The sequence below is a fragment of the Macaca fascicularis genome, chromosome 10, assembly GCF_037993035.2.
Source record: "Macaca fascicularis isolate 582-1 chromosome 10, T2T-MFA8v1.1".
NCBI lineage: Eukaryota > Metazoa > Chordata > Mammalia > Primates > Cercopithecidae > Macaca > Macaca fascicularis.
The window spans coordinates 68,457,553-68,483,573 of record NC_088384.1 but is presented as its reverse complement, the minus strand read 5'-3'; the positions used below and the strand labels follow the sequence as shown (position 1 = coordinate 68,483,573).

At 45.4% G+C, this 26,021-nt stretch overlaps 1 protein-coding gene and 1 long non-coding RNA gene across 3 annotated transcripts; one reads left to right on the top strand and one right to left on the bottom strand.

The window, feature by feature from the left end:
• Window positions 1–532: 532 nt before the first annotated feature.
• Window positions 533–25,715, bottom strand: SCP2D1-AS1 (SCP2D1 antisense RNA 1). 2 transcript variants are annotated; one of them, XR_006689785.2, is made up of 3 exons: window positions 25,533–25,715; window positions 20,864–20,945; window positions 533–1,296 (listed from the first exon to the last, which is right to left on the bottom strand). It is a non-coding gene; the product is annotated as an SCP2D1 antisense RNA 1 (long non-coding RNA). The 2 variants fall into 2 exon arrangements; XR_012419102.1 differs by having other exon boundaries at window positions 25,557–25,715.
• On the top strand, window positions 4,945–5,539 carry SCP2D1 (SCP2 sterol binding domain containing 1). Its single transcript, XM_005568244.4, has one exon. The coding sequence runs from the start codon at window positions 4,977–4,979 to the stop codon at window positions 5,445–5,447; it is 471 nt and encodes a 156-aa protein (XP_005568301.1). The 5' UTR covers window positions 4,945–4,976; the 3' UTR covers window positions 5,448–5,539.
• Window positions 25,716–26,021: the final 306 nt, after the last annotated feature.

The following is a 26,021-nucleotide window of genomic DNA, read 5'->3' as shown; positions in this document are numbered from 1 at the left end:
TGGTTTATGCCTCTGGTCTTTGGGTCTTTGACAGAGACACTTTCAAGCCTTTCTCCAGGGACTCATGGTGACAGCCCCATGCTGCCAGGAAGCAGCCTTCCACCTGATGAGTGAAGAAGAAACCCCACCTCCTGCTTGTTCATGCTTCTCCACACACTGCAGATGACTCCATGCTCAAGGCAACTGGGGGCTGTGGGCCACATGGCGTTCAGATACTTAGTACTAAAATGTGCTATATTCAGGTGTGTGCATTGGTCCACTCTCAGCAAATGTACACTTAAGATTTGTGCATTGCTTTGTGTGTAAATTTTATATTAAAAACTAAACAAATATTGAACTGTAGTAAATGCTTTGCATGCTCAAGTGTTTGGGGTCTACTGATACCTTTAATTTACTTTGAAACAGAAAAATAAGATAAAAATAAGATGGAGAGCTTCAAACAAGTGCAATATAATGCAACGATAAGATATTGGTGAATATTTGAGTGTTCACTGTAGAAATCTTTCAACTTTGCAAAATGTGCCTAAAACTTTTGGAAAAATTGTATTCAATTAAAAAACCACAGAGTGAGTGCATGCTCATTACAAACAAAAGCAGAATACATAAAGTAAAAGGTGAAAGTCCTTTCCTTCTCCCCTCACTGAATCTGACAGCCAGGTGCAGGCACCTTGTCTGAGGCCCCAGGGCAAGGGTAAACTTGGTAACATAGATTTGTTCCCATTCAGGGGATGGGGCTGGGTGACACTTCTTAATCCCCTTCCCCCATTCTGTTAGACCCATCTGCCAGCCCGACACCTGTGAGTGAATACAACTGCCCAGGTGCTGGGTTGGCAGGTGGGAGATGGATCTGTAAACTTTCAGAAAGAAAGCCCCCAGGCACATTTTGTTGCCAATGAGGAGGTTGGCAAAAGGGGAAATGACCTTTGATTATTGAAATGTAATGACACCAAAGCTCTCTAAAATGATGGGGTTTCTCCTTGTGGCCTTCCAAGGAGCAAGGGAAGAGGCTGTGGGTACCTGTGGTGGGCATTTGTCGCTGTGTAACACCCTTTTCTTTCCTGTTACCCCAACTCCAATTCTGTCCAAGGGATGGGGAGCCCTGCCCAGGGGTGTGAATCTTGATGGGCATGTGATTCAGTCCTTGCCAATGAGACCAGTGGAGGCCTTGGTACCTTTTCTTTCTGGTAAGCGATAGGTCCAAGGAGAGGCCTTTTTTTGTCCCTTTGGCTTAGGATGCTGTCTTGTGAGGATGTGATGGAAGGAGCCATGGCAGCCCAGCAGATGTGAAGTGACAAGCTGGGGACCAAAGGCAACACACTGAGGACGGTAGAATGCAAGAGTGGACACAGCACAGAGATCTTGGCTGACCTCTCCAAGACACTGAAAAACCCAATATTCAGACCTTGGAGGGCTTGTTATAACTCTGATTGCTGGCATGATGGTTCACTTTATGTGTCAACTTGACTGGGCCATGGGATCCCCAGACCAGGGGTAAAACATTATTTCAGAGAGTGTCCATGGAAGTATTTCTAGAAAGAGGGGACCACATTTGAATTGGTGAACGAGTAAGGCAGATGGCCCTCCCCAATGTGGGAGGCATCATCCCATCTACTGAGGGTCTTCATAGGATAAAAAGTCAGGGAAGGTGGAACTCACCCTCTCTACAGGCCTGATATGTGGATTTTCTCCTGCCTTTGGACATCTGGGCTCCTGGTCTTCAGGACTTATGCCAACCCCCATCATCCTCCAGTCCAGGCCTTCGGACCTGGAATGAATTACACCCCCTGGCTGTGTCCCTCGTTTGCATGTGGGACTTCTTGACCTCCAGAACCATGTGACCCAGTTCCTATAATAACTCCTTTTATCTCTCTCTCTCTCTATGTCATATTGGTTCTTTTTTCTTTGGAGAATCCTGATGAATACAGCAGGGTCCCATCCCCAGAGTTTTTGATTCAGCACATCTGGTGTGGGGCCTGAGAATGTGCATTTCCAAAGAATCCCTAGGTGGAGTTGATGCCACAGGCTTGGGGACCCCACTCTGGGACCACTGAATTGAACCATCATTAATTTTTATGGTAGTGGTTGTTACTTGAAGCTAAAAGCAGCCTACTTAATAAAATGGCTTTGCAATTTTTTATTTTTAAATTTTAATTTATTTGTATTTTTTAGGGAACAGATCTCTATGCCTCTCACATTCCTTTAAAGCATTTGAAGAATTCAGAAACGAAAAGCTACAAATCTGCCAGGACCAGATTCTTGGGTCTGAATGGCAACCAAAGGGGAAAGAATCTCAACAAGGCAGAGGAAGATTGTGTCCACTTAGAGGCGGCGTGTTTTCAAGATACCCATGGCGTGGCAGTCAAGGTAGGAGAAGCAGCCTGCCACGGTGCAGATAACAAGGCAGCGGTACCGGTTGAGAATTTAAATAATAAAACTGACTAGACATTGTGTCTACTTTTATGATTTCTATTGGCAGACAATTCTAAACAATGTCATTGGGGAAGTGCTCCCTCGAGTCCTGGTGTGTTTTGGATTCTTATGTATGAGCTGTGGAACTGCGTTCCCCTCTGACACACTGTGGCAGGAGAATGAAAGCCCCATTGGGGACCTGCCTGAGTAATTTAGAGGGGACAACGCTGTCCTTGAGGAAAATGAGATATGGGCAGTGGTGGGGCTCAGTTCTCTGTTGGCTGCTTATAGTGAACTTGCTAGGGAACTCTTGCCCTCCTCATTTTAAAATCGCTGTGCTGATGTTGTCCATACCTGGTGACCTCATGGCAAGAACATGGTTTTGGAAGACAGGGCTTTGTTTAACTGCTCGACATTGATAACACCAGCTCATCCATCTTTGCAAATGTACTTTGAAGCCTTTTTCATTCTTCTGCATCATTCCCAGAAAGGACAAAGTTTCCAGCAACTCCATATAATGGAACTTTGCTTACACGTAAGAGCAGTTTGGTGTAGGAAAGATACAGGCTCCAACTTGATGAAGCTCCCTATGGCCAAATCTGAGACAATTTAGCAAGAAAATAAACAATGATAATAATAGATGATGACCCGCAGAATAAACAAATACCCACAAATTCATGCTGAGATAAATAAATGATTGAACAAATAAAGAAACGGGAGAGAAGAGGGTGCTTTCCCTTAGAGCAGAATTCCAGTTATTAAACCTCAAGGGAGTAAGAAACATAGAAAACGACTGCTAGGCCTACATCACACTGATTGCTGCAGGGGTGGGCCATGGATGGATGCGACAGAAGTGGGCCAGAGGATGATGCAAAACAGGCCATTTGCAAGGTCTCGAGGCTCCTCCCCCAAAGATGTTAATCACAAAGGGAAAAACAGCAACTCCGCAGTACAGAAGCCTGAAGGAGTCGCTTTAGCCAAGTGATCAAGGACGACATCGGCAGAAATGGGACGTAACATCATGAACCTCTGCTATGGCACGGTGGGAAAAGCACAGGTCACCTTTGTGGTATTCTTGTCCCAAAGGCATAACCTCCACCTAACCAGGAGAAAGCATCAGGCAGTCTTCAAAGAAGGGACATTTTGGAGAATAACTGGCCAGTATTCAAGTGTCAAGGTAACGATGGACAAAGACCGAAGAGCCGTCCCAGACTGCGAGGCACTAGGGAGACCTGAAACCAGATGGATATGGCCTCATATGGTCTGTAGATTACTTAGTAGTCATGAACCAATGTGAATTTCTCAGATTAGATCACTGTATTGTGGTTATAGAAGATGTTAGTTTTTGGGAAAGCTGGGAGCAGGTTAAACAGGTACTATTTTTGCAAACTTTTTATAAGGCTGAAATTATTTCAGAATAAAAGGTAAAGAAATAAACAGGTGGACTTTGGAGTCATTCTGCCTCTCTTCAAATCTGGCTACACTACTTGCTAACTGTATGACATTGGGCAAGTTACTTCATTTCTCTCCTCAGTTTCCTTATTTGTAAAATGGGGATAAAAAGAATACCTATCTGGGAGGCCGAGGCAGGTGGATCACTTCAGCCCAGGAGTTTGAGACCAACCTGGGCAACATGGTGAAACCCCATTTCTACAAAAAGTACAAAAATTAGCAAGGTGTGGTGGCGCTTGCCTGTATTCCCAGCTACTTGGGAGACTGAGGTGGGAGGATCAAATGAACCCAGGAGGCGGAGGCTGCAGTGAGCAGAGATCGCACCACTGTCATGCAGCCTGGGTGACCGAGCGAGACCTTGTCTCAAAAAAAAAAAAAAAGTTACCTATCATAGGGGGTTGTAATGAGAGTTAAATGTGCAGTACTTAGAACTCTGCACCTTGGCCCAGCGTAAGGGCTATACTATTATGTGTAATTATCAGAGGAGACTGGCAGCATCTTCTGATCTTAGGGACATTTACTCTCTCTGTGTGTGTCTCACTGTGCTTCTGGAAAGTTTCTGATGCAGGTCCCTGGGCTGATTCCTTCTCCAATTGATTACTCTGGCCTAAAAGCATTTCCCTTTCTACCAGCAGCCAGATAAAGCCAAATTCAGTGTCAGGATCTGTAGTATTACCTTAACTTAAGTATTACCCACTTAATGGGACTTAAGTATTACCCACTTTTAGAGGAATAAGAATAACTTCTGTCTCACTTAGGGTTTCACCGAGGAGATGTCTGCATTGGAAAGACAGAGTTCATGTCACCAAAGAAGCTTCTGGGGCCAGTTTCCCTTATCCCCATTGCAGCGGGCAGACCTTTTGGGCTTGCAGGACCAACATCCCTGATTGGTTTGGGAGGGGGGTGTGTGTGTGGATCTGCCTCACAATGGCCTGTCTGAGCCCTTATCTGATGTCACACGTTAGCATTTGTTTGGCCAATAAGATGCTAGCACACACACCAGCTTCAGTCTCCACTTGGCCTTACCTTTGACGTCACAATCTGACCTGTGGGTATTAATCTGGTCACAGCTGCTCATGGACCAGATGGCAAGGTCCGGGGACTAGCACAGGAAGATGTGGAAGAGAAGTGGCCATCAACCCAAGATCAAAGCAGAGGATGGACCTCTGGCTGGCCAATTCGAGGTTCTGGGTTCAGTTCCAGAACCTGCCATGCCACATCCTCTAGAGCTGTCAGAACTCGAGAGCTTCTCGGTGTTTGAGGACATTAGGCTTCACATCAGGGAAGTAGGAGCTCAATTGGTCAAGAAAGTCAATGCCATCTTTCAGCTGGACATCACCAAAGATGGGAAGATCATTCTGCAGTGGACCATTGATCTGAAGAATGGTTCTGGGGACATGTATCCGGGACCTGCCAGGCTCCCAGCAGACACTGTCTTTACAATCCCGGAGCCCGTCTTTATGGAGCTGGTTTTGGGCAAAATGAACCCACAGAAGGCTTTCCTTGCTGGCAAGTTCAAAGTGAGTGGCAAGGTTCTGCTTAGCCAGAAGCTGGAAAGGGTTTTCAAAGACTGGGCTAAATTTTAAGCATGCAAAAATACCAAGGAAGAACTTCTCTTCGATGATAATGTCGAGTGGAAATCATGCTTAATCTGAAGATTAAAGTAAAAAGTATCCAATATTTTTACTCAAATTCTTCCTATTCAAGTTTAATTGATTTTCCTGCAGATGGGTAAATTTTCAGGGAGGGTTCTGAAGCAGTAAAAAGTGTTGCAGTGCATCAATTAGAATCTTTGTCTTTTTCTTTCTTTCTTTCTTTTTTTTTTTTTTTAGCTTCATTTATGCTCTTTATGCTCCATTTATGCCAGGGTGAGAGCCACATGTAGAGAGATGGGTGATTATGATCATTGGAATTAAATACTCCAATGATGGTGTTCTTGAGACATTTTCCCCTTTTTTAAAAAAAGTTTAATGTTTTGGAGAAAGAAGTGATAACCATCATTGCGCAGGTGTGCATTCCGCATGGTAACTTGATTCCATGAGGAAAGTTTACTATGAGATTGCGGGGAGCTAAGCAAATTGGGCACCCCAGGTCTGTGGGTGGAACCCAGGCAACAGAGGGGATGGTGCTCTTGGTGTATTATAACTTCTGATGGTTTCAGTTCCAGGATACTTGAAGGGCTTGGGAGGTGTTCTAGGCCAGTGGTTCTTAACTGGAGCATGCATCAGAATCGCCTGGAAGGTTGGTTAAAGTCTGGATTGATGGGCTCCATCTCAGAGCTTCTACTCAGGAGATCTGGGCTGGAAAGAATGCACATTTCTAACAAGTTCCCAGGTGACGCTGATGGCACCACCCTTAGAGAATTCCAGCTCTGCTTCACTTCATGCCAAAGCCCTCAGTATTGACTCTAACTATTCTATTCTAGGCCAATGAGATGGTGCCATTAGTTAAAGGATCTCCCAGAGCCAGATTCCACAGCCCTGTGTGAGCCATCTCTAAAGTATCCATGCTGTCAGGAGCTTGTGTGTTGAACATTTTACAAAATCAGAGGGCAGCCTGGGAGATTTCCCCTCCGGAAGCTCCCTTCACATGTTGTCTGGGAGAACAGAATGAAGTCCGATGCAGCTGATGCAACTCCTTGTGGGTGAGCGTGTGTGTGTTCTTGGCTCACATGTGGTTTGTGTGTACTTTTAGCTTGTGGGCTAAATATACACAGCGCGGACACGCCGAAACCTAGAGGAATGTTTCATCACAACTGCCATGCTCAAACACCTGCACAGTGTGGACGCTCTGAAACCTGGGTGGCAGTTTCATCACAACTGCCGTGCTCAAATACATGCCTACCAAATGATCCCGCCATTCTGTTCTTGGGTATCTTGTCAAGAGATAAGAAAGCATATGTAAATGTATAAAATAAACACTCGCATGCATGTGACTGTTCATGGCAGCTGTGTTGGGAGTAGTCCTAAACTGGAAACAAGCCACATGTTCATCAACAGGTGAATGGGTGGACAAATGGTGCGGTGTCATACCATGGAATATTACTTAACCACGAAAAGGAAGAAATGATTGGCGTACACACAAACAACAATGTCGATAAATGACAAAATAATTATGCTGAGTGAAAGAAGCCAGAGAAGACTGAACACATACCATACGATTCGATTTATATTAAATACTGGAAAATGTAAACTGTAGTGACACACACACACACAAAAAAAGATTAGTGGTTGCCAAGAAACAAGAGCATGGGGAAATGGGGAAGGATTATGACAAATGTCATGAGGAAACTTGGGGGTGGTGGGTATATTCATTATCTTAATTGTGGTGATGTTTTCCCAGGTCAAAGCATCATCTTGTGCACTGCATATAAACACATGCAGTTTATTATGTGTCATATAAGCTAATTGCGTTGTTTTTAAGAACCTGCCACCCTCCCTTAGAAATAAGGCTTTTGTGTGGCTGTGTTCCTGAAGAGGAAGGATCCTCAACTCTCCCCTTCTCTCAGCAAGATGAGCCCTCTCACCTCGTCTTGGTTTAGTGTTCAGCTCCTGACTGATTTGGATAGTTCTGCAGAGGCCTTCCTCCATTTCATATTAGACAAAGGCAGAGTGAGAACTTGTTGCTTACCAAATATCATCCTCTCTGTGGGAAAGGAAGAGACCATTTGTCCTGAGAGTGCTTTACTCCAGGGTTAGACATTGCTAAGGGGATGGGCATGGACCTAGTGCACATCCTGGCTTCTTCTCTCACGTGCGTCATTAAAGGGGTGATCTGCATCTTGTTCCTGTCAGTGCCCCCAGCCTGTGAATGTCTCAGAGGCTTCCAGTGGATTCTGAGCTCTGTTGTGAGCACTCAGCTCCACTGGCCCAGGCCACTCCCATTCAACCATGTTTGAGTGTCAGACATGGGGCCGGCAGGTGTTTGGGGTGCCATTGTGCCACATTCCTTTTCTCTTCTTCTTTAGTTTTTTTGTGACAAAGTCTCGCTGTTGTGCCCCAGGCTGGAGTGCAATGGCGTGACCTCTGCTAACTGCAACCTCCACCTCCCAGGTTCAAGCAATTCTCCTGCCTCAGCCTCCCTAGTAACTGGGATTACAGGCGCCTGCCACCAAACCCAGCTCATTTTTGTATTTTTAGTAGAGACGCGATTTCACCATGTTGGCCAAGCTGGTCTTGAACTCCTGACCTCAGGTGATCCGCCCGCCTCAGCTTCCCAAGGTACTGGGATTACAGGCTTGAGCCGTCATGCCCGGCCGTGCCACATTACTTTTTAAGAGAAATGGCTCACCTAAGCCCCTACTACCTGGGATACTTGCTCATACCATGTGTTAATCGTAGCCTCTGCTGTTTGGTCCTGAGATAGAGGTCGCTTAGAGGCAGGAGAGTGGGCAGAGGGGTCATGCAGGCTCATGCCTGGGCTGGCATCTGACCTAGGACCTATTCTGACTTGGGACAAAAAAAGTGACCTGAACTAACTCAATTCCTTCCTCAAGAATTTGGAACTGGGAAAGTGAGAGCCTGAGCTACAAGCAAGCAGTGAGAATGGAATCGGAGAGGCTGGGATGCAGGGGGTGAGGAAGGGCTGTGGGGAAGGGCAGCCATGGGGCAGGGGCTGGAGAGATGGGGGTGCAGGAGCCTGGAGTAGGGAGAGAAAGGTGGTCAACAAGTAAGGAGTGGGAAGCCCAGGCCTCAGAAACGTGACCGCAAACCCCTTTCAATCTCAAGAAAACGCTCGATGCTGGATGCCACGGGAAGCTGCTGGAAGGACTCTGATTCTGGAATCAGAAGCGGAAGTTTGAGCCCAGCATCACCATTTTACACCTGTCTAACCACAGGTGGGTACTGAACCGCCTCTTGCCCAAGCTTCTTCATCTTTAAATGGGACCAGGAGCCCTCTTGACAGTGGATTGCTGGGGAGCCCTCACTCGGGCAGCCCGACAGAGCTCCTGGCTGGAAGTCGGCTTCCCATGCATGTGAGTCTCTTCTCCACTGGCTGAGAGGAAGGGGCAGGCACTTAGACTGGCTCCCCACCGCCTCTGGGGACTTTCCTGCTTTTTCTCCTCTACTCGACCGGTGCCCTGGAAGGTCACATGTGTCTCAAAACACACATCTGTGTTTTGTTTGGTCTATACAAGGTGGACCAACACAGTGTTAGTAAAGTTTGAATTAGGACAATGTATATAAAAAACTGGATTTCTGTATTCTCTTTAAAAATTGGGTCATCTGGATACACTGAAACTGTATTCCTGCCAGGCAACAGCTGCGGGTGTGGAGCGAGTGGGTTCTCCAGATAGACCCAGGCCCCACTCCTTCCCGCTTGGCCTCCCTGGCTCTGAGGCTGAGAGTTGGTGGCTGCAATTTCCTTGGGCTGGGCCAGTCTTGCAGGGCCCCTGTGGGTATTTGGGCTCATGACCATGGCTTCCTACCATACATGGTCTTACTCTTCGCCTGTCAGTGTTCTATGGCTGTGTAACAGATTACCACACATTAAGCGGCTTGAAACAACACCCATTCATTAACTCGCAGCTTCTGGAAGCCAGAATTCCAGGTAGTCTGGGCTGTAGTCTCAGCTCCCATGGCTGACCTCAAGGTGTTGGCCACTCTGGGCTCTTCTCTGGGGGCTTGAGGGGAGAATCTTCTCCAAGCTCATTCAGGTTGTAGCAGAATTCACCTTCCTGTGGTGATAGGACTGTTTGCTATCAGCCCAGAATGCTCTCAGCAACTTGAGACTGGCCACATGGCTCCTCCATCCGCAAAGCCAGCAACGGTGTGTTGAGCCTTTCTCAGGCTTTGAATCTCTTTGAATTCTTCTGTCTTCATCTTCTGCCTCTTCATGAAAGGACTCATGTGATTATACTGGGCCACTCAGATAATTCATGGTAAGCTCCCTATTTTAATGTGAATGAATTAATAACCTTAATTATGTCTGCAAAATTCCTTCTGCCATGTAAGGTAATGCTGTGGAGTGAATGTGTCACCCCAGATTCATATGCCAAAGCCTTGAACCCCAATGTGATGGTATTTGGAGGTGGCGCCTTTGGGAAGTAATTTGGGTTAGATGAAGTCACAAAAGTGATTCCCCCATGACAAGATTAGCGTCTGTATTAGTCTGTTGTCACATTGCTATATGAAACACCTGAGACTGGGTAATTTATAAAGAAAGAGGTTTAATTGGCTCATGGTTCTGCAGGCTGTCTAGGAAGCATGATGCTGGCATCTGCTCCGCTTCTGAGGAGGTCTCAGGAAACTTACAATCATGGCAGAAGGTAAAGGGGGAGTAGCACTTCACATGGCCAAAGAAGGAGCAAGACTTGGGCAGGGGAGGTTTTACACACTTAAAACAACCAGATCTTGTGAGATCCCCATCAAAAGAACAGCACCAAGGGGATGGCGCTAAGCCATTCATGAAGGAGCCACTCCCATGACCCAATCACCTCCCACCTGTCCCCACCTCCAACACTGGGGATTCCAGTTTGACATGAGATTTGGTGAGGACACAGAACCAAACCATATCAGTGTTTTTATAAGAGGAAGAGACCAGAGCGCTCGTTCTCTCTCTCTCCTCTCTCTCTCCATCCCCTGTCCGCTTTCTTACTCTCTCTGCCATATGAGGATGTAGCAAGTAGGTGGCCATCTGTACGCCAGGAAGAGGGCCTTCACCAGACTGGCACCCTGATCTTGGACTTGCCAGCTTCCTATGATGAGAAATAAGTCTGTTGTTTAAGCCGCCTGTCTATGATACTTTGTGATAGAGCCCACACTAAGACAAATAATGTATTCATGGGTGTGACATCTCATCCTAGCCACAGTCCTGAAGACTGAGGTGTAGGATTTTCTTGGAGGCCACAATCCTACCAACTCCCCCGCCTCCACCATCTACATTCCATGCGTGTCCTCAAGGTCATCCTCCAGGAAACTGCCTTGATTGAGCTGTTGTCTTTCTCTCCCACAATTTGTGTTCTGCCTTTGTATGGGTGTGGTTTTTTCCCAGCTCTGTGTTCCGCCTTTGTATGGGTGTGGTTCTATTTGGGCCACACAAATGCCCTGGCTTGTCTAAGACATTCCCAGTTTGCCCTGCAGTCTTGATGCTCAGTTAGTGGAATCTCCTTCTTCAGAAGAGGCGCAGTTTGGATGACAGGTGACATGGCTCCCTCTGACCTCTCAAGACCTGTGAGTCTTGAGGGCAGAGATCAGTCAGGACCCTTGCCTGTTGCCTGCTTTCACTTTGCTTCGTTCTCTCAATCCCTGGCACCTACACTAGATTCTCAAAATATTTGTTGAATGAATAGACAAAAGCCTGAAATTAGAAAAAATGCACGTGGAAAAAAAATCAAAATAATAGAAAAGGGTATACAGAGAAAAATCAGTTCTTTATACTTCTCCTGACTGCTTTCCCCAATTTTCTTCCCCAAAGACACATACAGCTACCAGCTTCTTGTGTTTTCTTGCAGATATGTGCACACAAGCATCACTGTACATGTTGTACATGCCCTACCTCCCTTTGTGGTTTTTTATCTTTTCACAGGGATGGAAGCCAACCCCAGATGTGATTCTCCACCTTGTGATTTGAACATAGATCTCTCCTTCAAGTAATGCCCTCCTGAAGAGTAAGAGGTTGACTTGACTTGCCCAACTGAAACTTTTCTCACATTTGGCCATGCTCTGTAGGAAAAATCTCACAAGGGGCAACTTTACAATTGAAGGATGCAACATGAACCCCTCTTCCTTGGAGGCAGGATTTATTCTTCCTCATTGTGTGAGCAAGCAGTCCTGCCAGTCTTCAGTATTCCAGGAGCCAGGAGCTAAGCTGGGATACTGACGGGACAGGAGAAGGTGCGGGTTGGAGTGCCTGAGCCCATCGCTTCTTCTGACTCTCCTGTCCTTGCAGGCTTCTATCTGCCCATGGCCCGGCAGAGAGTGTTATGATGTGAGGGGCCCCAGACCGTGACAGGCATGAGGTTCTTTCCCTCTGGGACACTAAGAGTTGCCTGATCTGGGACAGAGTCCTAGCTCTAAATTGGGACTCAACAGAGAGAACTACAAAATTAGTTCTTTCTGCCACCATCAGAAATTGGGATAGGAGAGTGGAAGGCTCACAGTGGGGTCCTAGGTCTCCTAACAAGAATCTTGAGTTTATCTACAACCAGGAATATTCCATTCATTGCTTGAAGGAGACAGAAAACCTACTCTGATGAAGGATTTGTATCACTTTTCTGTTAGAGGTTAAGGAAACTCTTTTCTGGGAAACTGTCACCCCCCGACCCCCCGCCGGTTTTATGTAGGTGTTAATAAAACCCATAAAACCGATACTTACCTGTCTTTCTGTTTCTCTGCCAAAGGGTGGGAGGAGGGAAATCAGGCCCAGGTGATGACCATGGACACCTGGTGCTGAAGTGAAGGGCTCCTTCCAGGGACAGCTCGGAGGTGAGAGTGTGTCAGCTTATATGCTGGACATCCCTGGAAAGTAGCCCTTCATTCTCTGTTTGCAACCTGCTTCACACCTTCCAAGGGACCTGCATCGCTCAGTCAGTGGGTGGTACATGGGAAGCTCTCACTGAGCACAAGACCTAGGCACTGTAAGAACCTAATGCCATCTAGAATTGAAATGTTATCATTTCATTGGTTGAACAGTTCATTCATTTAGCTGTTGATTGTGCATCTTCTATGTGCCAGGCTCTGTGCTAAGCATTGGGATGCAATGGTGAATGGAGCCCTTTCCCTCCACCCAAGAAGATGACCACTGGAAGATAATCCTGACAGCGGGAATCTGAGGTTCAGAGATTAAAGGCACGTCTAGGCAAGGCTACTAGAAGGGGTTACTGGCAGAGGTTGGGCTAAAAGAGCTCTCCCAGAGATCCCACCTCTTTTGTCTCTGAACAGGGTTTGATGCACACTGTGCCCTAGGAAGGATGGAGCAAATGGCTCACGGCCCCTGTGGGAGTCTCAGTGAGGTGAGCCTGGCTGCATGGAGACCAGACTGAGATTCTGGATCCTAGGGCAACTCTTAGGGACCTCACGATTTTGCAGGTGATTTTTTCCATTCTCCAAACAAGAAACAGGGAAGTAGGACTGTCTCAGCTCCCATGGGTGGATCTGTTCACGTGTGTTTTGGCACAAGAACCAGGACAGCACCACCAAAGATGGCAAGGTTTTTATTTAGGTTTTAAGTTAGGGAAGATCTTGGATTTTTAGTCATGAATTGCTAGTTTCATCTGTTCACTGACTGACTGAGCAATTAACCTATTTGTCTAAAAAATATTTTTTGAGCACTGATGATGTTTTAGGAGTGAATTACTTTTGGCAGGGCTGATAGTAAGCTGGGATATATGAAGCCAGGATTGGTTCTGATTGGTCAAACACCATTCCAGTTTTTCAGTGACCCATTCTGATGGATTTTTTTCCTTTGCCATATGGTTATGAAACATTTTGGAAATCACTCCTGGTTTGAGGAGCTGGTGGCAAGCAAGCTGAGGTTTCTCTTCTCCTGCAGCTTGTCTTTCCAGATGAGGGTTGTGGGTGGGTTGTGGGGAAACAAGCCATAGACAGCAAACAAATAACCAGAGAAGACACTTGAGAAAGGAAAAGAATGTGGCTAAAGGGACCTGGGTGGCCAGGGAAGGCCTCTCTGAGAAGGGGCTTCCTGAACCTCACGCTCCAGTGGCAGGCCCTGGGGCAAATATGCAACTGCCAGCTGTGGATTTGTGAGGTGATTCCAGGAAATACCCCTTGGAGAGTGGGGCAGTGGGACAGGGAGGGAAAGGAAGGTGATACAGGGCATATTATTGAGCACGTCATTTTTGAGGGGCTCAACCCCACAGAGCAGTTCAGGGAGACAGGGCAGAACACCACTCAGTGTTATCCAGCCCAAGGAAAGAGGGAGTTGCAGAGTTTTTAAACTAAATCCCATCAGTGTTTGGTTGAGTGCTTGTGATGGTAAATACTGAGTGTCAACTTGATTGGATTGAGGGATACAAAGTATTAATCCTGTAAATTCCTGGACACATACACTCTCCCAAGACTAAACCAGGAAGAAGTTGAATCCCTGAATAGACTAATAATAGGCTCTGAAATTGAGGCAATCATTAATAGCCTACCGCAAAAAAAGTCCAGGACCAGACGGATTCACAGCTGAATTCTACCAGAGGTACAAGAAGGAGCTGGTACCATTCCTTCTGAAACTATTCCAATCAATAGAAAAAGAGGGAATCCTCCCTAACTCATTTTATGAGGCCAACATCATCCTGATACCAAAACCTGGCAGAGACACAACAACAAAAAAGAGAATTTTAGATCAATATTCCTGATGAACATCAATGCAAAAATCCTCAATAAAATACTGGCAAACTGAATCCAGCAGCAAATCAAAAAGCTTATCCACCATGATAAAGTTGGCTTCATCCCTGGGATGCAAGGCTGGTTCAACATACGCAAATCAATAAACATAATCCAGCATATAAACAGAACCAAAGACAAAATGCACATGATTATCTCAATAGATGCAGAAAAGGCCTTTGACAAAATTCAACAGCCCTTCATGCTAAAAACTCTCAATAAATTTGGTATTGATGGAACATATCTCAAAATAATAAGAGCTATTTATGACAAACCCACAGCCAATATCATACTGAATGGGCAGAAACTGGAAGCATTCCCTTTGAAAACTTATGCAGCCAACAGACACATGAAAAGGCACAAGACAGGGATGCCCTCTCTCACCACTCCTATTTAACATAGTGTTGGAAGTTCTGGCTAGGGCAATCAGGCAGAAGAAAGAAATAAAAGGTATTCAGTTAGGAAAAGAGGAAGTCAAATTGTCCCTGTTTGCAGATGACATGATTGTATATTCAGAAAACCCCATCATCTCAGCCCAAAATCTCCTGAAGCTGATAAGCAGCTTCAGCAAAGTCTCAGGATATAAAATCAATGTGCAAAAATCACAAGCATTCCTATACACCAATAACAGACAGAGAGACAAACAATGAGTGAACTCCCATTCATAATTGCTTCAAAGAGAATAAAATACCTAGGAATCCAATTTACAAGAGATGTGAAGGACCTCTTCAAAGGACCTTTGTGAGAACTACAAACCACTGCTCAATGAAATAAAAGAGGACACAAACAAATGGAAGAACATTCCATGCTCATGGATAGGAAGAATCAATAACGTGAAAATGGCCATACTGCCCAAGGTAATTTATAGATTCAACACTATCCCCATTAAACTACCAATGACTTTCTTCACAGAACTGGAAAAAACTACTTTAAAGTTCATATGGAACCAAAAAAGAACCTGCATTGCCAAGACAATCCTAAGCAAAAAGAACAAAGCTGGAGGCATCACACTACCTGACTTCAAACTATACTACAAGGCTACAGTAGCCAAAACAGCATGATACTGGTACCAAAACAGAGATATAGACCAATGGAACAGAACAGAGCCCTCAGAAATAATATCACAGATCTACAACCATCTGATCTTTGACAAACCTGACAAAAACAAGAAATGGGGAAAGGATTCCCTATTTAATAAATGGTGCTGGGGAAACTGGCTAGCCACAAGTAGAAAGCTGAAACTGGATCCCTTCCTTATACCTTATACAAAAATTAATTCAAGGTGGATTAGAGACTCAAATGTTAGATCTAAAACCATAAAAACCGTAGAAGGAAACCTAAGCAATACCACTCAGGACATAGGCATGGGCAAAGACTTCATGTCTAAAACACAAAAGCAATGGCACCAAAAGCCAAAATTGACAAATGGGATCTAATTAAACTAAAGAGCTTCTGCACACCAAAAGAAACTACCATCAGAGTGAACAGGCAACCTACAGAATGGGAGAAAATTTTTGCAATCTACTCATCTGACAAAGGGCTAATATTCAGAACCTACAAAGAACTCAAACAAATTTACAAGAAAAAAACAACCCCATCCAAAAGTGGTCGAAGGATATGAACAGACACTTCTCAAAAGAAGACATTTATGCAGCCAACAGACACGTGAAAAAATGCTCAGCATCACTGGCCATCAGAGTAATGCAAATCAAAACCACAATGAGATACCATCTAACACCAGTTAGAATGGCGATCATTAAAAAGTCAGGAAACAACAGGTGCTGGAGAGGATGTGGGGAAATAGGAACACTTTTACACTGATGGTGAGACTGTAAGCTAGTTCAACCATCATGGAAGACAGTGTGGCAATTCCTTGAGGACCTAGAACTAGAAATACCACTTGACCCAGCCATCCCATTACTGGGTATATACCCAAAGGATTATAAATCATGCTGCTATAAAGACACATGCACATGTATGTTTATTGTGACACTATTCACAATAGCAAAGACTTGGAACCAACCCAAATGTCCATCAATGACAGAATGGATTAAGAAAATGTGGCACATATACACCATGGAATACTATGCAACCATGTAAAAGGATGAGTTCATGTCATTTGTAGGGACATGGATGCAGCTGGAAACCATCATTCTCAGCAAACTATCGTAAGAACAGAAAACCAAACACCGAATGTTCTCACTCATAGGTGGGAACTGAACAATGAGAACACTTGGACACAGGAAGGGGAACATCACACACCGGGGCCTGTTGTAGGGTGGGGGGAGAGGGGAGGGATAGCATGAGGAGATATACCTAATGTAAATGACAAGTTAATGGGTGCAGCACACCAACATGGCACATGTATACATATGTAACAAACCTGCACGTTGTGCACATGCACCCTAGAACTTAAAGTATATATACAAAAAAATTAATCCTGGGTGTATCTGTGAGGGTGTTGCTAAAAGAGATTAACATTTGAGTCAGTGGGCTGGGGAAGGCAGATCCACTCTTAATCTGGTGAGCAAAATCTAATCAGCTTCCAGCAAATATAAAGGAGACAGAAAAACATGAAAAGGCAAGATGGGCCTAGCCTCCCAGCCTACATCTTTCTCCCGTGTTGGATGCTTCCTGCCCTCAAACATCTTACTCCAAGTTCTTCAGTTTTGGGACTCGGACTGGCTCTCCTTGCTTTGCAGCTTGTGGGACCTTGTAATCATGTAAGTTAATACTTAGTAAACTCCTAAAAATATATATAGTTTTGTCCCTCTAAGAGAACTCTCACAAATACAGGGCTGCTCCTGGGACAGGGGTTTTTGGTTCCCTGGCTTCTTTGGTCTGCCTCTCATGCAAGCAGAGTGGGGTCTGGGCATTTGAGAGAAAGCTCTCCAGCAGTTGGAAGTCAGGTGCCGCAGACTCTGTTGATGAGGTCCAGAGAAGGATCAGAGCACGTGCTGAGTACTGGCGATCTCCAGCAGCGCTTGCATTTGAAGGGGCACCAGGACATGGCAGTTAGAACTCGAACTCTGGAAGTAGACTGCTTGGGGCTGGATCTTGCCCCATTGGGCAAGTTGCTTTTATTTACTTTATTATTTTATTAATTTTCATTTTATTTTGAGATGGAGTCTTGTTCTGTCACCCAGGCTGGAATGCAGTGGCACGATCTTGACTCACTGCCACCTCCACCTCCCGGGTTCAAGCGATTCTCTTGCCTCAGCCTTCTAAAGAACTACAGGTGTGCACCACCACACCCAGCTAATTTTTGTATTTTTAGTAGACACTGGGTTTTGCCATGTTGGCCAGGGTGGTCCCGAACTCCTGACCTCAGGTGAGCCACCCACCTCGCCTCCCAAAGTGCTGGGATTACAGGTGTGAGACACCGCACCTGGCCAATTTACTTATTTTTAAATGCATTTTTTAAATTGAAGAATAACATACATAGGAATAAGTCTACACATTCTAAGTGTGCAGCTCACAAACTTTCCCAGATGGAACACACCCGTGTAACCAACACAACATCTGGTTCTTGAAATAGGGTGTGACTGCCGCCCCAGGAATCCTCACTCACACGCCGTTCTAGTTACTATTGCCTCCAGGATAACCACTATTTTGACTCTAACGCCATAGACTTTAGTTTTGCCTACTTTTGTGCTTTATATAAATGGGACCGTGCAGTGCACACTCCGCTGTGTCTGGAGCCTTCCACTCAGAATTCAGTGTCTGAGATTCATCCACACTGTTGTGCACAGTTACTGTTCATTTGTTTTATTGCTGAGCAGTGTTCCATTGTATTTGATTGTTTCCAGTTTAGGGTGATTTTAAATAGTGTTGCTGTGAGCCCTCTTGTATACCTGTGGGAACGGAAGTCTCATTTTGTCACTTAATATTAGTTAGTGTCTTATCCAAGTTTACAGTGGCAGCTACAGTGTGGTGTCTTGCACACAGCTGGTGCTTTATAAATGTTTGTGGCTGAATCAAGAGACAGGGCAAGTCCAGAGGTAGATAAACAACCCTTGCTGGGATTTGGCGTCTGGGTCACTGGTTCACCTGCTCCATGATCCTGGACTTTGGGCCCCACTTGCTGGGTTTCAGAGGGAAGCTGACAGCCACAGGGCAGAGGAGACAAAAACGAAGTCTCCCAGGTGTGCCGTTAACAAGCACAGCGCTTAACCATGTCGGGAACTATCCCCAAATGACAGCTGAGAATCCTCACTGATTTTTCTTTGAAGGAAAAAAAAAAAAAATTCTTCCAGACCTGTAGCTAGGCTAATCACAAGAAACATCTGTGACCTCCTAAAAATATCTGCTTGGTACCATTTTGTAGAGCATAATATTTATACAGCCCAGCAGTGTAATTAAACTGATGTTTAGTTAACTCTTGGAAACAGCTGAAGGCTCCCAAAGCCCAGGATGAGATCTGGAACGGGCTGGAAAGGGGCCCTGGGAGGTGTTTCCGCAGGCTCTTGGTGGGGTATCCTGGAGTGGCCACAGAGATGGGGGGGCATGAGAAACTGAGGAACATGCTGTGTTGAGGGACTGCGTGGCTTACTCAGGGGCAGTTGGATTATAGTTGTTTCTATGTTTCTGTCCAGCAGCCTCTGGAACATCATTTCCTGCTGAGGAAAGGTTTTCCCTTAAAGGACTAATCAGAAAGTGCCCTGTCTCAAAGCGCCTTTGCTGTTGTTTTGTAGCCTGAGGAGATGAAGTGGGACAAAGGTGAGTTTTTCTGCAGGATTTCATGCTTGTTCCTGGAGAACTGCTCGTATTGGTGGGGATCTCAGCTGGCAGGGAGTAGAGCCCGTGCTTTCTTTTTCTCCTCATCAATAAAGAAAGGAGCAAAGCTGAAGCAAGTTTTTTCTTTTTTGGAAAAAAAAAATTCAACTTTTATTTTAGATTCAGATGTGCAGGTTTGTTACCTGGGCATATTGCGTGATGCTGAGGCTGTGGATGACTGATCCCGTCCCCAGGTACTAAGCATAGTTTTTAGGCAAAGGGACTCCATAGCTTTTCAGCTGGGCAAGTTTCTCACTGGAGCCCCCGAGGCCTGCAAAGCAGGACTGGAGCCTACTGTGGGCAGGACCTGGTGTGGGGTCTCCTCTGAAGTCTTGAGATGACAGAAAAACATCAGGCCTTTACAGGGGTGCCTCCAGAGTGCAGTTATGGGTGGGATTCAGAAGGGTCTTCGGGGAGCTTGAGAAGTCTGGAGTTGGGAAGGCAGTCCAGGGACAGTACCTCCTGCTTTGGCCATCCCCTTTTTTTGGAATTCTGCTCTTTGCATGAGGAAAAGGGAAAACACATTGATGTTTTGAGCCCATAAGCATTCCTTTATTCGTTCATTCTGTGGTAATTACCAAGCAACTACTACCTAATGTACCTTCTTGGCCCTGTGCTGAGAGTAAGGGATGAAAGACTGAGCAAAATGGACACCTCCTGACATGGTTTGGCTGTGTCCCCACCCAAATATCATCTTGAATTGTAGTTCCCATAATCCCCACATGTGGTGGGAGGGACCTTGTGAGAGGTAACCGAATCATGGGGATGGGTTCCCCATGCTATCTTCATGATAGTGAGTAAGTTCTCGTGAGATCTGATGGTTTTATAAGGGACTTCCCCCTTCACTTGGCTCTCATTCTTCTCCTTCATGCTGCCATGTGAAGAAAGACATGTTTGCTGTCCCTTCTGCCATTGTTTTGTTTCCTGAGGGCTTGCTAGCCCTGCGGAACTGTGAGTCAATTCAACCTCTTTCCTTTTTAAACTACTGAGTCCCAGGTAGTTCTTTCTAGCAGCGTGAGAATGGATTAATACACCTCCCATCCTCAGGGAACTCCCAGTGTAGTGCCTAGCTACACACACAGTGAGGGCTCAGGAGGGAAAGCTGAGGGACTCTTCATAGACTTGTAGGGGCTTAGGACAGACTTCCTGAGGAACAAGATCAGAGGAATGAGTGAGAGGTCCCTGAGATAGGGCAGAGATGAGACCATTCCAGGCAGAGGAAACAGCATGTGCAAATGCCCTGTGGCTCACAGAGCATGATGAATTCCAGGAACAGAACAAGACCAGTGAAGATGGAGAAAGGGGGTCAGTGGCAGAAGGCTGGAGACTGGGGCCAGGCTTTGTAGACTGAAGCCAGAACTCTGGTGGTCATCCTTACATGTTCTGAGACCTGGAACCACCTGCTATGGGGTGGACTCCATGCTGGCCCTATTTTATTCTGGAAAAGAAGGTTGGGTGGAAAATGGCTGGAGTTGCCAGAAAGATTTAGGGTTTCTCCCCATCTTGAAATGTGTAACCCCAGACTCCTCCAAACCCTGATGGTGAACATCAAGATGGAGGTGGCTCTATGACATCAATGAAGGGACAGTGAACAAGGACCTAGAAACAAACCCTGTTCCATGGAATTGAGGGCTTCATCTCAGTGTCTGTCCAAGCCACAGCCTAATAGGTCCTTAAACAGACTCAAAGGGAGAAACGGCCCAGGGAAGAAGGAAAGCCACCATTTGCATTTCCCAGTGGTGCCACTTTGTATTCCAAGTCTAAAGTTATCCCAAGGCCACACATATGTGGATAGGGGATGGTGTGCTTGGGTGGGCTTGTGGTGTTGTGCCATGGGAAGTGGTTTGGAGGATAAGAGAATGTGGTGCCCAGATCCGCAATGCCATCCTTGCCTCTCCAAAGGTTCTTGGGGTACCCCTCCACAATGTAGGGATGAGTCCAGATGGTCTCTGTTTCCCTTGGATATTTATAATCCTAAAAACAGATCAGTATTTAAAAGTTAACGAAGAAAAGGAAAGTTAGCTCAGTGAAAACAATAAAAGGCGTTCAGGGCTTAACATGTATTATCTTATTTCTTGTCACTACTACTTCTGAAATTAGCTCTATTTCCATGGGGAGGGTGAAAACCTGCTGAGGTTTTGGCCTTAGAAAGGTGGTGGTGCTTCCCCCTACTTCCAACCCATGTAATTAAAAACTTAAAAAGTAAAACTATGCTAAACCATAAATCAAGTGCAAGATAGATGAATCAAGTTCTGGGTGTTTCTCCACAATGACTAGTTTGATGTGTATTTTTCAACATTATTATACACAACTGTGGTTATTTTTATGTAAATTCGAATTATGTGATTCTGAAATAGTTTAATATAAAATAAAAATAAAGTCTCACTTTACAACCCAAATATGAAATAGAATACCAAGAGATTAAAGAGAGTTGGGAATCTCATAATTTCAAAGGCATTAAGATAGACTGGTCTGTGAGCTTTGCTGAAACTTGTCCAAGATGGGGCTGTTCTCAGCTGGTAAAAGGGAAACCCACCATGCTTTGTGTTGTTACTATGGAAAGTTTGGCCTGGACTTAATTGAGCTGGGATTTACATGAGGTATTCAGGAAGGTATGTCTCTAATAAATATAACTGCCATATAGCAAATTATGTTGGAAAAAAATCCCTTGGTGCCTTTGAATTATGTGTGGACACAGTAGGTACTTTCTCTGCCTCCTGGGTCACTTAGGGGAAGAAAAGTTAAGTGACTTGCATAACAGCACAAGGTCATGGTGGAGCTGAGGTTTGGAAATGGGTCTGCTTGGTTCCAGGTGTCTTGTTGAGAGAGATTTAGTGTTCCTGCCCTCCTCTTTAAATTACTTTAAAAAAAAAAAAAAAGAAAAAAAAAATCAAAGAGCTAGACAGGGCTTTGAAACTCATTTAATCCAGGGCATGCATTTTAGAGATGAATGAACTGAAATCCAGAGAAGAAAAACTGAATGACGCAAAGCCATGGTTGCTGTGCTTTGTTTGGCTTCACCAGTTTTCCAGGGAAGCTCTTGAAAGAGGCCTGAGCTCTACTTCAAGCTGGTTCTTAGCCTCACTGTGTGGTCACCAGGAGACGACTTGCCCTCTCTTGGTTCAAGCCCTGCCTCTCAGGGAAGCAGGTGGGTTGGATGAGGTGTCCTCTCACATTCCTTCAAGCTTGAAAGCTCTCTATGTCTGATTCCAGCCTCTTCTCATTGATTACTTCCCATTGTCTCTTGGGGATAAAATTGGGGTGGTGGTAAGGGGAGGCCCCATAAGAAATGGGGTGGAATAAATGAACCAAGAATGTAGAGGCAATAATTTTTCCAAAGAAAATTTAGTAAAAAGAAAATAAAATTTATTTCCTTTTTATTTTAAAGAGCCGGTATCAGAGTTCAAGATGACTGACCAGTGTACGATGAATTTCCATTTTTCTTTATTACAAAGAATCATTCAGAGATGCTCTCCCATTTTCATACCCACACAACACATAAAGCTCAATACACACTTGCACACACATGCACATCAAACATGCCCTGGGAATGAAGCATCACAATGAGCTGAATGAATGAGTTGTTCAAGGCAGACAGCCCTGGGCAGGACTTGGTTATAGCTTTGGTGGGAGTCTCTTTGGAGAAGTCCATTTGGTGGGGTGCATAGGCACAGAACCTTGAAAAACTTTCTGAGATGTCACTGACCAGTTTGGCCGGTATCTAAAATTGTCTCCTGTTTATATTTTCTTCATCTTGAATAACTCTGTGACATATGATTAGTTATAAGGTTTCTCATATCTCCCAATATTTTCTCTGAAGTTGGATTCCAATGTCTTTTTTGAGTGGCAGTGTCCAAATTACTTACAGCCACAAAAACACTGAGTCACAAGCTATCTCAAAACTCGGCAACTTAACTGATTTATGCTCATGGACCTGCGGTGTGACTGAGAATCTGCTAATTCAGGCTGTCTGGGCCCTGCCCCTCCAGTCTCCTATCTCCTTTCCCTCCCTGCTATGGTTTGAATGTATCCCCCAAATTTCATGTGTTGGATACTCAATCCCCAATGTGGCAGTATTGAGAGGTGGGGCCTTTAAGAGGTGATTGGGGCTCTTCTCTTTACAAATAGATGAGCTCATTCATGGGTTGATGAATTAATGAATTGATGGGTTATTGTAGAAGTGGAACTGGTGGCTTTAAAAGCAGAGGAAGAGAGGCCTGAGCCAGCATGCTCAGCTCCCTCACCACGTAATGTCCTGTACGGTCTCGAGACTCTTCAGAGAGTCCCCACTGGCAAGAAGGATTTCACCAGACGTGACCCCTGACTTCCCAGCCTCCAGAACTGTAAGACATAAATTTCACTTCTTATAAATTACCCTGTTTCAGATATTCTGTTATAAGCAACAGAAAATGAACTGAGACACTCCCCTTCAGACCAGTGGCATGGTCCAGGCACATTTTCCCCATGGTGATGGCAGAGGGGAAACACATCATTGGGCTAACATCCCACAGGCCAGAGCAAGTGACATGGCCAAACTCAGAAGTAGGAAATATGGCATTAAAGTGCACGTCAGAAGTGAAGGAAGACAGTGGAAATGTGAAGAAAGTCATCGTGGTCAATATCCTCTGTGACAAACTTATCAGTTGTGGTGGTTTTAAACATTTGCAAATTCTTTGTTACTCCTCCCATCAAGAGGTGGGATCCAGGTCCCCTCCTTCTGAGCTGGGGTGGGCCATTTTGGCCGCCTCGATGAACACAATGTGGCAGAAGTGACACTGCATGACTTTCTAGGCTTCTGCTGGTTTCTTGCAGACTTCTGCCCCTTGTGAGAAGTTCTGACACCCCGAGGTCCCCATGTGGGGAGACCAGACAGAGATGCTCGGGGATGCCTGGACTCCCAGCGAGGAATCTCTGGAGAGGGCCACAGACACTGCATGTCTCTGGAAACACATGTGAGTCCCTGAGCAAGAACTGCCCAGTGGAACCCAGTTAACCCCCAGATCCATGAGCAAATCATTGCTCCGGTTTTATGCCACTGTTTTGGGGTGCCTCATTATGCAATATTAGATAACTGGAAAATCAAGGCTACAATTTCTAGCAAGGAATTGTGCATAGGGGTGAACTCCAGCTCCCCTGTTTGCCACCCGGTTGTAACCTTGGATAAGTGCTCTGATGTCCCTGAATCTCAGCTTTTTCATCTGTAAAAATGGGGATCGTGTTCCCTGCCTCCTATGATTACTGCCAGATTAAACACCTAGCACAGGCCCTGGATGGAGGCAGGTGTTCAGTCAGTATTGATGGAGTAAATAACTGCTTACTGCTCAGTGGGGCTCATAGGGTGAATTCTGGCTGGGTAGAGCTTGCAGGCCACAAAATGGGCAGATGGAATGACTGAAATAGTGCTGTGGTTCAGCCCAGGCTACAAATTATGACCGTTAGAGGCTATTGAGTGTGTGTGAGTATGTGTGTGTGCACGCTTTCAAATCTTCCTTTAATAAGGAAGTGGAGACCTTTTGCTTTTTTTTTTTTTTGAGATGGAGTCTCTCTCTGTTGCCCAGGCTGGAGTGCAGTGGCGCCATCTTGGCTCACTGCCACTTCCGCCTCCCAGGTTCAAGCATTTCTCCTGCCTCAGCCTCCCGAGTTGGGATTATAGGCAAAAATTACAAGCCTGGGTAATTTTTGTATTTTGAGTGGAGATGGCCAGGCTGGTCTCTAGCTCCTGGCCTCAGGTGATCCACCTGCCTTGGCCTCCCAAAGTGCTGGAATTATAGGTATGAGCCACCACGCCTAGCCCCTTTTGCAGTCTTGATGGATGTGTGTGAAACCCATTTCCTGGAGCTCTCAGGGGAACACGTTTTTATGTGCGGATCCCTATTTCATGAAGTTGCAGGGACATAGAATATATAATTTGTTTGGGGCATTGCTTTGAGCAGGCTGATAAAAGTGGAAGCTAAAAAATTAATGTAGTCTCCTACTTCAGATCCTGTAGCCAGCCTGTTCGGGTTTCTTCCCCATCTCTGCAACCCAAACGGAAGGATCTTCCTTTTTTTGCCTCATATGATCCACAGGAAAGATCTTCCTTTTAACAAACTTCTTGACAGCACCCATACTGCAGAAGGTGCATGCATCCTGTGTTCATTTTGATGAAGTTTCGTAAACTACAGGCACCCGTATTTTCATAAACCAACTTCCAGATCCAGAAACAGAATCCCTTCCAGCACCCCAGATGTCCCTTCTCCCCTTTCTCATCAATACTTAGTCCCCGAACCCAGAGAAACCACAATTCAACTTAAAAATAACATCCTTTAGTTTCCCCAGTTTTTGCTCTTCCTGTAAACAAAATCATGCACTCTGATTTTGTGTCGGGATTCTTCGGCTCCACACTGTCTCTGTAACACTCATGCATTTGTTGCACATATTTTGGCTCATTCATCTTCTTAGTTGTATCATATTTTATTTTATGACTATGCCATAATTTATTTATCTGTTCTTCTGTTGATGGTTAGTTTCCAGATTTGTGTCCCATCTTCCTATCTCCCCAGCATGAGGCTTATCTCTTACCTCCCCAGCATGTGGCTTAAATACCTGGAACATTTGCTTGGAACATGAAGGAAGGAAGGCAGATTCTTTATAAAATCAAATCCATCTTGTCCGGTTGCCCACATTGTGCTGAGTGTCCTCACTGGCTGCTCCAGCCTCCCACCCACATGGCTAGACTTCAAGGAGTGGAGGGTGAGAACCCTCTCCCTTGTCTGTTCCAATGACCAGTGCCCGAAATCCCACTTTGGGAGGGCCCTTCCTTTCCCACTGTTAAAATACAACACCCCCTCCACCCGGAAGGCATGATCTCCAAAGTGAGCCTTCTAGGTCACTTGTCCCCAAAAAGAAGAAAAGAACAAGACTTCCTGAGAACTGATCTGGGCCAGGAATGCAGCAGCGCTTGATGTCTGAGGGAAGCGGTTTTTCATTCAAGAGGGAAGGAAGAGGAACGTGCCCCAAAGCAAGGTGGGGACTTTGACTACAAACTCAGTGGGGCTCAGCATTCTGCCT

Coding starts and splice junctions, on each gene's coding strand:
- SCP2D1 (XM_005568244.4), top strand. CDS start 4,977: ATGTGGAAGAGAAGTGGCCATCAACCCAAGATCAAAGCAGAGGATGGA.